Source organism: Sturnus vulgaris, chromosome 3 (genome assembly GCF_052056855.1).
Source record: "Sturnus vulgaris isolate bStuVul1 chromosome 3, bStuVul1.hap1, whole genome shotgun sequence".
Taxonomy (NCBI): Eukaryota; Metazoa; Chordata; class Aves; order Passeriformes; family Sturnidae; genus Sturnus; species Sturnus vulgaris.
Window position 1 is genome coordinate 69,262,950 of NC_142245.1, and position 12,595 is coordinate 69,275,544.

Here is a 12,595-nt window from a genome sequence, read left to right on the forward strand (position 1 = left end):
TATTCTGAAAAAGTAGACCCCTGTCTTGCCTTGAGGCTATGAGGTATATATATAGCACTGCCTTGCCCTAGTTGTGCTTTGCTTCTCGCAGTTCGGTAAGGACTCTTTGAGAAAAACACAAGTTGGAATTGCCTTGAAATGCTCAAAAAAGAAATGAGAGGCTATGAGAATCATTTTTCCCGCTTCCCTTCTCTAGAAATTGTTTTTCAGTTCAAAACTGATGTGCCAGACAATCACAGCCTTACAGCTTATAAACAAGTAAAAATAAGGAGAGAAGAATCTATTTCCTTCCACAAGTAGTTTATTTACTAATCAAGGCTTTTTTTACCCCACAGATTAACTCTGTCTACAGCTTTAGTGGTTGTCTGAGCAACTTACAGCTCAATGGAAGACCACTTACTTCAGCTTCACAGACATTTAGTGTAACACCTTGCTTTGAAGGCCCATCAGAAGCAGGAACATACTTTTCATCAGAAGGAGGATATGTCGTCCTTGGTAATATACTCCTAAACAAATGTATCCCAAGATATAGGACTGTAGTATTCACTGTGCTTCAGAATGGCATTTCTCACTAAAGGATGTGGTAATTTCTGAGGCTGTGAGCTGTAAGGATTATCAGAAACAGATCACTATTGTGGTAAGCAGATGATATTGACAGGTCACAATGTCACCGTGAGTTAACAAGTTGTTACATAAACACATCTGTATGTATACATTTCAAATAATTAGAATATTTTTAATAAGGGAATAATTTTAATAAGGGAACAGACCATAATATGCTAAAAATTATCATAGAAGTCAGTGTAGCCAAGACCAAGTACACCATCAAATGGTCATCCCTTATCTTTTTAATTAATAAAACAACATGCAATTAAAAAATTCTGCAGAAAGGCTTTCTGTATGTCTTGATAAAGAACAGCATGACAGAACACATCTCTTCTGTCATTTAGGCCTGTTGTGTTCAAGAAGAGTTTTATGAAGGTGTTTTGGTCACATAGGCTCTGATCTGAACACGAAAGAAAACTGCACAACCCTATTCCCTGGCAGCACCAAGAAGAATCAGACAAGTGTTTCTAATTTGCTCCCTGGCCTGTCACCAGTTTGAAAAAGGGAGTTTCTTCAACTGAATCATCAAAGCTCAAGGGAACTCCCACTCACTCAGTAATGATTGCTTAGTGTCTAGGAAATTGCACAATAAGAAACTGCCAAAAAATACAGATCCTTAACTTTCTGCTGTCCATTTCCTTGCTAAGAAATATTTTTAAACAAAATACATTTTTTAAATAATGAGAAAAGTAAACAAACCTTTATTAGTACTCCAAGCAAACAAAATCAAAACAAAAGTTGAAATGGGCCATTGATAGCACATGCAATCTCACATTTCAATAGTTTTAAGGACAAATAAAATCCACCCTGAGTTTGATGTTCTACTTTGAATAAATGTCCAATTTCGTCACTAACTCAGTACAAAAAGAATGTTATTCTTTTTACTTTACAGATGAATCCTTCAGTTTAGGCCTGAAATTTGAAGTTGTTTTTGAAATACGTCCCCGAAGCAGCTCAGGAATCCTGCTGCATGGTCACAGCGTGAATGGAGAGTACCTGAATATGCACATGAGAAATGGACAGGTATAAAGGAGGTCACATCTCCTCCACTCCCTTGACTGGTTTCTCTTCTACCTACTTGGGCTTTACTACATGCAGATTTTGTCTTACAAATTTGGCATTAACTGATTCTTATTTCTCCCCTAAATATAATAACAGCTTAGATTAACCAAACCAAGTATCTGTTTTAAAATACTAAAAATAACACCTGAGACAAGATCAGATCACTTTACTAATACAACCCATAAATATTTTGTTATCAGCTGAAAAGGAACCAAAGTCTTTGGTACTGCTCTTTCACCCACACATTAAAAATGTATCTCAGTTACAAGTAGAGTAACTATCAATAAATTTTTATTTCTTATTTCTTAAAAGATAAGTCTGAGTTACACTCAGTCTCTTCTTTCTTTATCAGATGTATGTGTGATGGAAAGAGTGAGAAAGAAAATTCTGATTGTCTGTTGGCCTGCTTTCTACAGGCTCTGGATTTCAAATGAAGGAGAGAGGTTTGAAATTAACTCACCAGATAGTTGTTGCTATTTTTTATTGTGTTCATTGATAAAATCTGGATCTCTTCATGCTAGGCACTACACATATACAGTAATAAATTGCAAGTGAACAACACAAGGAAAGATCTAGAGCATAGGAAATTTTAGCAGTTTTTTTGGTCTTTCCTGCAGAGGAGAAACTCAGGGCACAGTCAAGAGACTAAGCAGTGGATATTCTTCAACCACTGCAATGCACCTGTCAATCAAAGTGGGAGGGTGTTTGAGGCTGGCTGTAGCTCAGTTAGAAATGCAACACCTGAGGAAACACTCTCACCTCTCCTGCAAGAGGAGGCACCTACAGCAGAGTGACTCAGTAAACAGTTTAGCATCATGATTCATCCTGTCCTAAAGCAGGTGTCTAATTAGGTGACTAAATGAGCTGTTATTCATAGAATTTATTTTTCTGTGTTGGCTATAGAGAGAATAAATAGGTGCTTCATTTAGGCACCTAACTTTTGACAGCTGATGGGTAAGATTAAGCCCATTCTTACCCCTGTATCTAGTCCTTGGTGAACAGAGAAATTCATAAGTACATTGTGCTGATGTGTATCATGCCACACTTAAAGCTGAGTCTGTATAGAACCAGTCCAGTATAGCACTCCTTTGTAAAGTTCTAACCAAAATTCTGCATGTCCAGTAATTTGTCTGGTTTTCCCAACTGTACCAATTTGTCTAACAAAAGGTGCTACTGCACTTACTGCTTCACACCTCACTTCCTATATAATGCATATGCAATTCATAAACAAAATTCACCCTGGAAAAGCAGCTCTTCCCTGCTTGTCACTGCAGCAGTTCAGCACCTTCTTAGGAAGGATCTGTGTTTCTTTAGCATTAACCATCTGCTCTCTTTGAATGCATTACAAAAGACCTGTTTTATGAAAACTGTTTTGCTGGACAAATAAGATCAGCAACTATAATTAATTTTTTGAATGTACGCATCTCTATCAGTAGAGTAGAGGTTGTCTGGGTGATTTATTAAAGAGTCACAGGACAGGGAGGAATGGCTTCAAACTGACAGTAGATTTAGATTAGATATTAGGAGAAAATTCTTTGCTGTGAGGGTGGTGAGGCACTGGAACAGGCTGCCCAGAAAAGCTGTGTCTGTCCCATCCCATTAAATGTTGAAGGCCAGTTTGGATATGACTGAGCAACCTGATCTTATGAAAGGTGTTCCTGTCCACGGCAGGGGGGTTGGAACAAGATGATTCTTAAGGCCCCTTCCAATCCAAACCATTCTATGATTCTGTGATATTCAGTCAACAGAGTGTCAGCATAATCAGGGATAACTTCAACATTTGAAAAGCCTGAGTGGTTGGACTCAGAGTTTAGAGTTCTCTGACAATCACCACCAGGAATCTCATGTCCCACAACAGGGGCACAACACTGCTTTGCTGCTGCTGGAACATTCCCATGCAAAAAGATATTAATCCATTAACTAAAGCAGAGGTACAAAATTCAGAATTATGTTCACTTTTTAACTCTGCCAGAGACTTACTGGTAAGCTTGAACAAGTAACTTAAAAGTAATTCTTAATTTTGCTATCTATTTCTTTCTCATATCTTTTCTCCTTGTTTATACTTGTGTTTTTCATTACTGTTTTCCTTGTTAAGTGGCTAGCAGAATGCCAAAAACATCATCTGATGCCTCTAAACACAAATCTACCACACAGGAAATTATACAGTAGAGGTACTAGTAAATGAGAGAAATTAGCCCTTATTTTTAAATCTTTTCTTGAACTCTTCCTTGAGATAATTAGGAATGTCTCAGAACTATTGAATGTGAACAATTAAAAAAATGAAACTAAATTTGGATTTTAAAGGTACTTTATTTTGAAGAATTTAAAGAAGTCATGTTTTCCTTTCTCTTGGATACTTGACATGTTTTGAGTGGGGAATACAACATTATTACAACAGAAAGTAAAAAGAGAAAAGGAGGGGGTTTACAGTGATGGTTACATTATTTTCCCTCAGGTTACTGTGAAACTGAATAATGGAATCAGGGATTTTTCAACTTCAGTGACACTGAAACAGAGTCTCTGCGATGGCAGGTGGCATCGAATTGCAGGTCAGTAAAAGGTGATCATCCCCTAATGAAGGTAACAAAGCCCATCTCTTGCTCCCCAGATATCCATCTCCATGGGCTAGAGCACTGGTAGTGCACAAGTGTTTTCAGCTCTTTTCACCTGCCAAGACCCAAGATTGTGTGAAAGACACAGTCTTATTTATCCCTCAGACACAGAATTGTAGTTTCCTGGGAGGACAAGCACAGGTTCCTAACAAAGGAAGGACAAAGATGGAAGCTCCTTGTTCAAAGAATAGAAAGCAGCCTAGCTGAAATGCTGGCAGCCTGTCCTAATTCATGTACCAGATTATATTCTTCCTTTCCCAATTAGAGATTAGTTAATCTCTAATCTAAATTGATAGAATGCAGTAGGTACAAGTATATGCTGCTTTTAGAAGTCAAATAACAAGAAAGATGTCGGGAACCTTTTGCTCACAATAGAGAGATGTCTACAGCCGGGATTTTGCCTCTGTGCCAGACAGTCATCCTTCTTTTCTGGTTTTGAAAGTCAAAAAGTACTTCTAAGGCCTGGGTACTTTGAACTGCTTCATCTTCCTGTCTAGATGCTGATTTAGGATGTCTTCTGCTATCACTGCAGAAGCAATCTGAGACTGCAGCCTTTCCACAAGCATTCTGGTTCCCTTCTGAAGGAAATCCAGGCACACAAGCAAGGGAGAAGCCTTACTGCATTCTAATACATCCCCAGTTGGGAGCAATTGGGCAAACAGTTTTTTTAATCCACAAGCCATTGTATGCTCATAACCTGGAGCCTAAACTCTGCCACAGTGATCAAGAGCCCCTCTCAAAAGCACCCTTGCTCCCACTGTATCTTCCATTGGCCCTGCTCTATGCTCTGTGCCAGAATCCACCCAGAAACCGTCACTGATGGCTCACCCAATCTAGCAAACACTAAATCAACTACTCACACCAAACAGGTAACTCCTCTCTGTCACAGAAAATTCATGTGCTATTTCTTGCTGACCCCTGTTCCTTCTCCTTTCAGTTATTAGAGATGCAAACGTGGTGCAGCTGGATGTAGACTCGGAAGTCAACCATGTGGTAGGGCCACTGAATCCAAAGGCAACTGACCACAGGGAGCCAGTGTTTATTGGAGGTGTACCAGGTACGTTTCTGGTATCTTTGTGGTATATTGTTCCTAGATTTCAACCCTGCTTCCAGAGAAAGCATAAAGTTTTCATCTCAAATAAGAACAAAATATATGAACAACCTGGTAAAATTCAAAGGCTTGAGCTGATCAGAAATGTTCTGCCTCAAGTTCTCAAAGAAAAAGATGTGCTGCTTCATTGAAATTAAAACATTCACAGCTGCTGGAGGGTAAGGTATGGATTCAGAAGAGAAGTCAGCCAACTACAAACAGCATTTCTTTTTTTCTTTTTACCTTCCCATGCGGACTTACTGTTTTTTTAAGAAGTGATTTTTTTATGGGATTGGAAACTTGCTGTCACTGTAACTGGAGTCCCAGGGTTTAGTTGCTGGTAGGCTTCTTTCCTCTTCTTCAAGCCATGATATCGTTGAACACAAGACAAAACATGGAGTTTCTTTTACTGACTAGGGTTTTCTATTAGACAGATTTCTGCTCCTGTGTATTTGTGACTCACAGACCATCTGTGTAGCACGGGCCAAGATTACTACATTTTCTTCCCTTATTCAACAGACAGAGCTACTCTGTTGGGGTTCATATACAAACTGTAATCAACACTACGTGATTCAATTTTTAAGTCAACTCCAGTACATTTCTCATTGAAAACATGCAGCATTATTTCTCTGAGACTTGCATGTCAATCATTAACAGCTCTAACTACAAAATTCATTATAATGCTTATCTTGGATTAGTGGCTTGAGTGCATCGTGTTCACATCCATCCCACACTACCAGGAGGTAAAATGAGCCTAAAGGGAATAATAAAATCTATGCACAGATGCCTGCTCACTCTTTAAATCCAAACTGGAATTTTATTAGGACAGAACTCTTCCCAGAGAGGTAATATAAAGGGGTAATTGCAAATGCTGTTCTGCTTCATAATAGAGCCTTCTATTTCTGCATTAATTATAGAATACTAAAGCAATGCCATACATTGGCTCTATAATGCTATTATCAGCCTGGCACAGAAAACTCTTACACAGAACTTCACAACAACACAGAAGATATAATACTGAATAATGCCATGCAGATACAGCAAACTGGATGCAAACTAACAAATCAGACACAGATGACAATACAAGTAATGTTAAATTACAAAATCAGACACTGGGACTCATCTACTCTGTAACTTAAAAGAAAATGTAGTTGTCATAAAATGCAAAATTGTGTCTCTACTGATAGTATCGAGAGTTTTACATAACTGTAGGTAACTAACCACACTTTAATGGCCTCTAGGACGCTGGCAGTAGGCCAATTGCTTTAAAAGAAGATTCAGAAGAGCTGCTCTTAGTAGCAAAGTTAAAAGATTCTGCCACCAAACTGATTATTTTGCCCATCATGAGCTCTAAAGTTTTACTTATTTAATATTTTAATCTCCTTCTTCCAGAGTCTCTGCTGACATCAAGCCTGACTACACGCAATTCCTTCATTGGCTGCATTCGTAACTTCATGATTGATGAAAAGCCAGTGAGTTTTAGTAAAGCAGCTTTGGTTAGTGGTGCTGTAAGCATTAACACCTGTCCAGCAGCCTGACAGTGCACCGCATCGATTCTGAAAAGTTCCTTAGACCACAGAAAGAAAAATAGAACAAAATAAACCATGTCCAGCAAGACAAGAAGAATGAAAATATCACTACTACATCTACGGAAAGCAGGTGGAGGGGGTCACTTCTAATATTTACACACAAACAAAAATCACTGAAGAATAAAAGCTGTTGCTTCTGCACTTCTCTTAATATACCACAAGAGTGAGCTTTACCATTTCTTATAGTGTATGCGTGGCCAGTCTGTTACAGGAAAATATGAGATTACAAAAGAAATTAAAATGATATTAAGTATGTTCATTTCGAAGTAGATCCTCTACATGATTTCATTCCATATCTTAGTCACCTTTTGTTTCACAGAAAAAGATCTGCTAATGCACATTAAAGAATAAAGCTAGATAATAGATTTATATCGCAAATACTGTTCAAAGATCTTAGTGTATATTTTTAATTTTCCATCCAACTCACTTATATATTCCTCAAATAAAATGGAGGGAAGAGAGTATAGTAATTATGTAAGCTTACAAACAATTAAAAAATAAAATTTTTACTCCACTTCTAGACTTCATGGATATGTTCTAGCACAATATGAAAAGAGGATGTATATCTTTTAAGACAGATGCTTTATAGATATGCTCATTTACCTAAACTACGTAATTTTAAAGTGATGCTTGCCTTAAAGACAACTCCGAATTTCAAGTTTTTTCTCTGAATTTTTAAATGCACTTACATACAAAGACAGCACTAAATTCACCATCTCATTGTGATCTCATTTGCACTAATATTACACAAGTAAACATGAAGAGTTGAAAGCAGAATCACAGTCAGTTTCAGGTGACCCCCTTATCATACAAAACCATCACTTCCCCATGAGACTCCTCAAACAAGGAACATGTTCCTTTGGAAGATATGCTGCAGCAGAGGAACCAAGAGTGAAACAGGAAGATGTAAACAGAAGGCAAAGGTCTGCAAATCTGAGCTATGTTATAATCATAAAAGGTAGATGGAGGTTAATGGTGGGCTTAACTCACAGTCGGCTTGCACTCAAAATAGACACAAGTCACTTGCAAAATTTAGTCCCTTCAATCATCACCTACAAGGAATCAAAGCCATTTAGCTTTCTTTAAAGAATAAAGTAATGTTATAGAAAGTTTTACGGTTGCTGAGCAAATCATTGTTGGAACCAACTCAAAACATGATCAACTGCAAAGCAGGAAACTATGAAATGCGAAAATAAAGGATGACACCCTAGGGACTAAAAATTAATAGGAATTCATCTGGAAAACAGAATTGAAAACTGGAATCCAAACATCTTGAAAGCATGGACAGATGGAAGAACCACTAGAATAAGATACATATGTAAGCACTAATCAGCAGCTTCCCTACTACTCTCAGTAGGGTGAAAAACGGGTTTTGATGCACTGCAGCAGACTTGGCTTACTCTGGATAAAGATTTGCAACCTCTGGATACATAGGAACTCTCCAGCAGCTGGGACCCCATCACGGACTCTCCACTTGTCTCTAGAGTCCAGTGTTGGGTGGTAAGTGACCACAGTGTGGCTCCAGTAGCCACTGCCTCTCCTTTCACCAGCCTTGTCAGCTCTGCTCATAGTTTCAGCCCCATTCCTGTTCTGCTTGTGTTCTCCTGAACACATCCCCCTTTCTCTTCCCTGAAGCTCTCAGGCAATATGCTCCAAGGACTGATTCCCTTTCCAACTCTAAGCTTACAGACGCCCCCTTCACACGGGAGTGATATATGGACCCTTCTTTCATCACTCCAAAGCCCACTGTTCATACCTGAGAAGCAAGCAGTAAGAGTATCCCTCTTCAGTCTCTCTGGATCAGGCATGGATCCCTAAACCCAATTGCCTTCAAATGCCATCTTTGTCTCGGGCACCAAAACCACTATGCTTACTCAGCTTTTTCCTGCTCCCAGCTACTACCCAGAAGTGGAACAGAAAATTTTGAGCTCTTGCTTCAGGAATTTTTTTTTTTGGTGTTGAGGGCGAATGTCCTCAGATCAGTGAGCTGGGTTCCCAGTGGTTACAGAGGCCATGGATGGTGTCCATGAGCAGTACAGCAGTACAGCAGTACAGCTGAGAGCAGGGATAAAAAAGGAAGTCTCTTTTCTCCCAGTGCCAGTGAGTTGTAAGATTGGCTCAAAACAGCTCATGACACCACAACCTGAGCTAAGCTTCCTCAGGCCCTGGTCTCCAGGACCCTGTTGCTGGAGAGAAAAGAACAGCAGATTCCCTGCTTAGATAGGTTGGTTACAAGGATTACTGAAATTCCTTTTGAGTTGCCTGCAGCTGTTCAGCAGAGATAGCCAGGAATAGCAAATGCTTGTGCCCTCTAAGAGCATCAGAGTTTAGTGAATGCTGGTATTAAGTGGAGCATTGTATGTTAACTGGTACACACATACTCAGAATGCTTTTCTGTCTCACACCTACTTCGAACCAAAGCACATTTTCTCATATCCACATCCAAGCTCTGTGAATAAACAATATTTCTCTTAGCCATATTTGCTGCAATGTGATTTGGTTTCATTCTGTGGATTTACATTTAAGAATGACTTTTCTGATTTAATCAGTCCTTTGCATACTTTATATATGGAAAACTAAAAATACACTTAAACAGTATGTGAATAAAAACCAATTAAAATTTATAAACTGCTACTATCCAATTTATTTCTCTTTACTACATCACCAGCTAATCAAACACAGCACTATTTTGGAGGATGTGTTCCTCAATTTTCCCTTCTAGGCTTCAGAGGGGTGGGTTTTCCCTCTGCACAACAGGGTGTCCAAAGAAAAACACTATAAACCAGAGGATACTTGCAGACTCAAGAGAGAACAGAAAATAAGCAAATTTCCCTGGCCCCAACACCCACATAGACTTTAAAATTACCATTTTGTATGCACCAAAGAAAGCCAGTATGTGATGCATTATATTGCACATACCTCTGCACTCATTTCAAGGCTGCTGGTGTTTAAGAGAAGGCAACTGCCCAAGCAGAAATCTCCCCAGAATTCAATTTGTCATCTGTATCTATCTTAAAAATTACAGCTTCAAAGTACAAGCCTTTCGTCTACAAAGATTTGGGAAAAACCTTCAGGTTCTGAGCTACATTGTCAGATTTTCCATTTCCATTTTTAACATGAATATAACTATCTAAATTCCACAGAAAGCCTACAAGAAATGAGCACTGGCCATAAGGAGATTATATATTTTCTCTGCCACCCTTCAAGGTTTTAATAAGTGTTGTTATACCCATTATCTAAATCAGGGCTGCAACTATGCTGTTATCGTATCCCAAAATATTCTGAAATTGGACATTTGCATGACTATGTAAGAAAGAAACCAATTTCAACATCAAATGCTCAGGAAACTGCTTCAAAATAGAGGGTTTAAATGAGATCTCAGCCTCCTCTATCTCTTATATCTCAAGATGTGTAGAGAACAACCTTCTCCTCAAGAATCCAAAGTATGGACAACAGCCTGACCAGAAAAATGGAAGATGAAGTGTTGCAAGTCTGACAGTAATTTCCCAAAATACAACAATTCTAAGTTATTAAAAAAAAAAATCTCAAACAAAAAATAGAAAAAAAAATTAAAATTACAACCAAACAGACCTTCATATGTGAACTAAGACCTAATATAAATCAAAGGATAACATTAGTTCAAATTCCAGTGTATTCTTCCCTACAGCAGCACGTGGCCTAAATAGCCAAATGACTGTTATTAAAAAGATGCTGAAAACATAGCACACATATTTAACTTGTGATGTACTTTTAGCTCTTGTTACAGCATGGGATTTAAAGGTTATTCACAGATTCACTGTGGTCCATGGCAATTCATTTCCACTAAATAACATAGTAAGCTACTTATACAATTACTCAATTTGAGTTCCAAAGCTGAGGAACACCATTCCTGTATAACACATCAGCAAAATATTAATGAGATATTAGGGGTAAGAAACACATATTACCATAAGTCTGTTGATTAAATGATTAACAGAGACAAAAGTGTCTCCAAGGGGCCTGTATAGATTCATGCATTTTATACTATACTAAACAGAAAGTCAAGTGTGTGATTATTTCTTTCACAGAGTTGAGCTGATTGTTTCATTAAACATCTGAGCATATGCATCAAGCCAAACTGGCTACTGCACATCAACTTCCTGCCCTAGGACCTCCTTGGGCAGCTAAAAAATATCCCTACATGAACATGAATCTCAGTTGAATCTCCAGTTCACAGTGTTTCCATGCTCTGAGAGAATAATCATTTTACATTTGCCTTCACAGACCACTTAAAGAACACTGGAAGCCAAAGCTCAGAGTGTCTTGTTGCAACATCAAGTTCAATAGAGTGAATCTCACTAAGCTGAATCTTCATGGTATATAGAACACAAAAACTACAACTAACTTAAAAAACAAGTAGAAGGTGGAGCTAATTACACAAGAAAGAAAGTCAGATACAACAATAATAAGATATTCTGTAGAATTTAAATTAAGCATTAGAATGTTTATAAGCAATGTTGTACTGCTTTTATATTAATTAAGGCCGAGAAGACATGTGAAGAGAAGACTTTAAGGACATGACAGTAGGCAAGAAGTATAGAAGCAGTTTGACATTTAATAGCAAGAACAGAGGACAGCCTACAAGTTTGGACCACTTCAAAAAAACACAGAAAACAAAATTAAGTTACAGGTTACATCTAGTCTGTCCAGAGAGAAATTACTACCTACTTTCCTGATTAATATTCACATAGTTTTATACTGGTGATTAGTTTATAGAAAAGACATGCTTGAGGCAGTATTATTCTATTCATGCTAAACATGCCAATAACACAAAAGCCATTGGTCTTTTTCACACATTCCATACATGACATTTGAGTAAGCTTGGGCCACTCAGTACTTTTTCTCAAGAACAACATGATTTCAATTAAGTTTTACAAAATTAGTCTGTGTATCTATTTCTTGTATATAATGCATTCGTATATTGTATTGTACAATATTTTATTTGCTGCAATACATACATAATCTTTCCAGGAAAGTTTTTTTAAAATAGTCATTTACAATAACTTTATTTTCCTGTAGATCTACAATTAATCTGTACAGGATACCAGGTCATGTCTAGGTACAAATAAAGGATTAAAAAATGTATTTAACAAATTTTTTGTGCACCAGCATGGCAAGTAATCTATTTGAAAAAAGAGTATTTTGTTGGAAAGTTTTAGCCATAAAACCTAATGGACTGGGTTGCATGGAAGTGCTTTTTTCCTCCCGCAGGAAGCAGAAATGCCATCTGTGTTACAAGACAGCTTTCTGCAAGCTTTGCATGTCCCGCATTCTTTACTGTTTCAGTCCTGGACTTGGCAGTGCTGGATTAACAGTTGGACTTGATGGTCTTAAAGGTCTTTTCCAACCTAAACGATTCCATGATTTTGCAGCTGAGCTGTGCCGTGGACCAGGACAGCATCTCTACACTCCTTGTTTTTTCACTGTGTACAATTATATGCACAGTATGAAACTGAGCTTAATGTGCGAGCCTGGTGGGAGGGTACATTACAGCGTTTCCAAATGGCCGTTTTTTCATTCCATTTTTAGTTTGTATTTTCATACCGTTTCGCACATGTCACACCATGAATTATGTATTTGGGGAAAATAAAGCGCTT

At 38.0% G+C, this 12,595-nt stretch overlaps 1 protein-coding gene across 1 annotated transcript in view; it reads left to right on the plus strand.

The window, feature by feature from the left end:
• Positions 1-9,587, plus strand: part of LAMA4 (laminin subunit alpha 4) — a 99,372-nt gene extending 89,785 nt beyond the window's left edge. The window contains exons 34-38 of the mRNA XM_014879265.2: positions 336-495; positions 1,499-1,629; positions 4,124-4,217; positions 5,218-5,337; positions 6,763-9,587. Of these exons, the coding sequence (XP_014734751.2) occupies positions 336-495; positions 1,499-1,629; positions 4,124-4,217; positions 5,218-5,337; positions 6,763-6,908 (651 nt within the window). The 3' untranslated portion in view covers positions 6,909-9,587. The remainder of the gene's footprint in view (positions 1-335; positions 496-1,498; positions 1,630-4,123; positions 4,218-5,217; positions 5,338-6,762) is intronic.
• Positions 9,588-12,595: the final 3,008 nt, after the last annotated feature.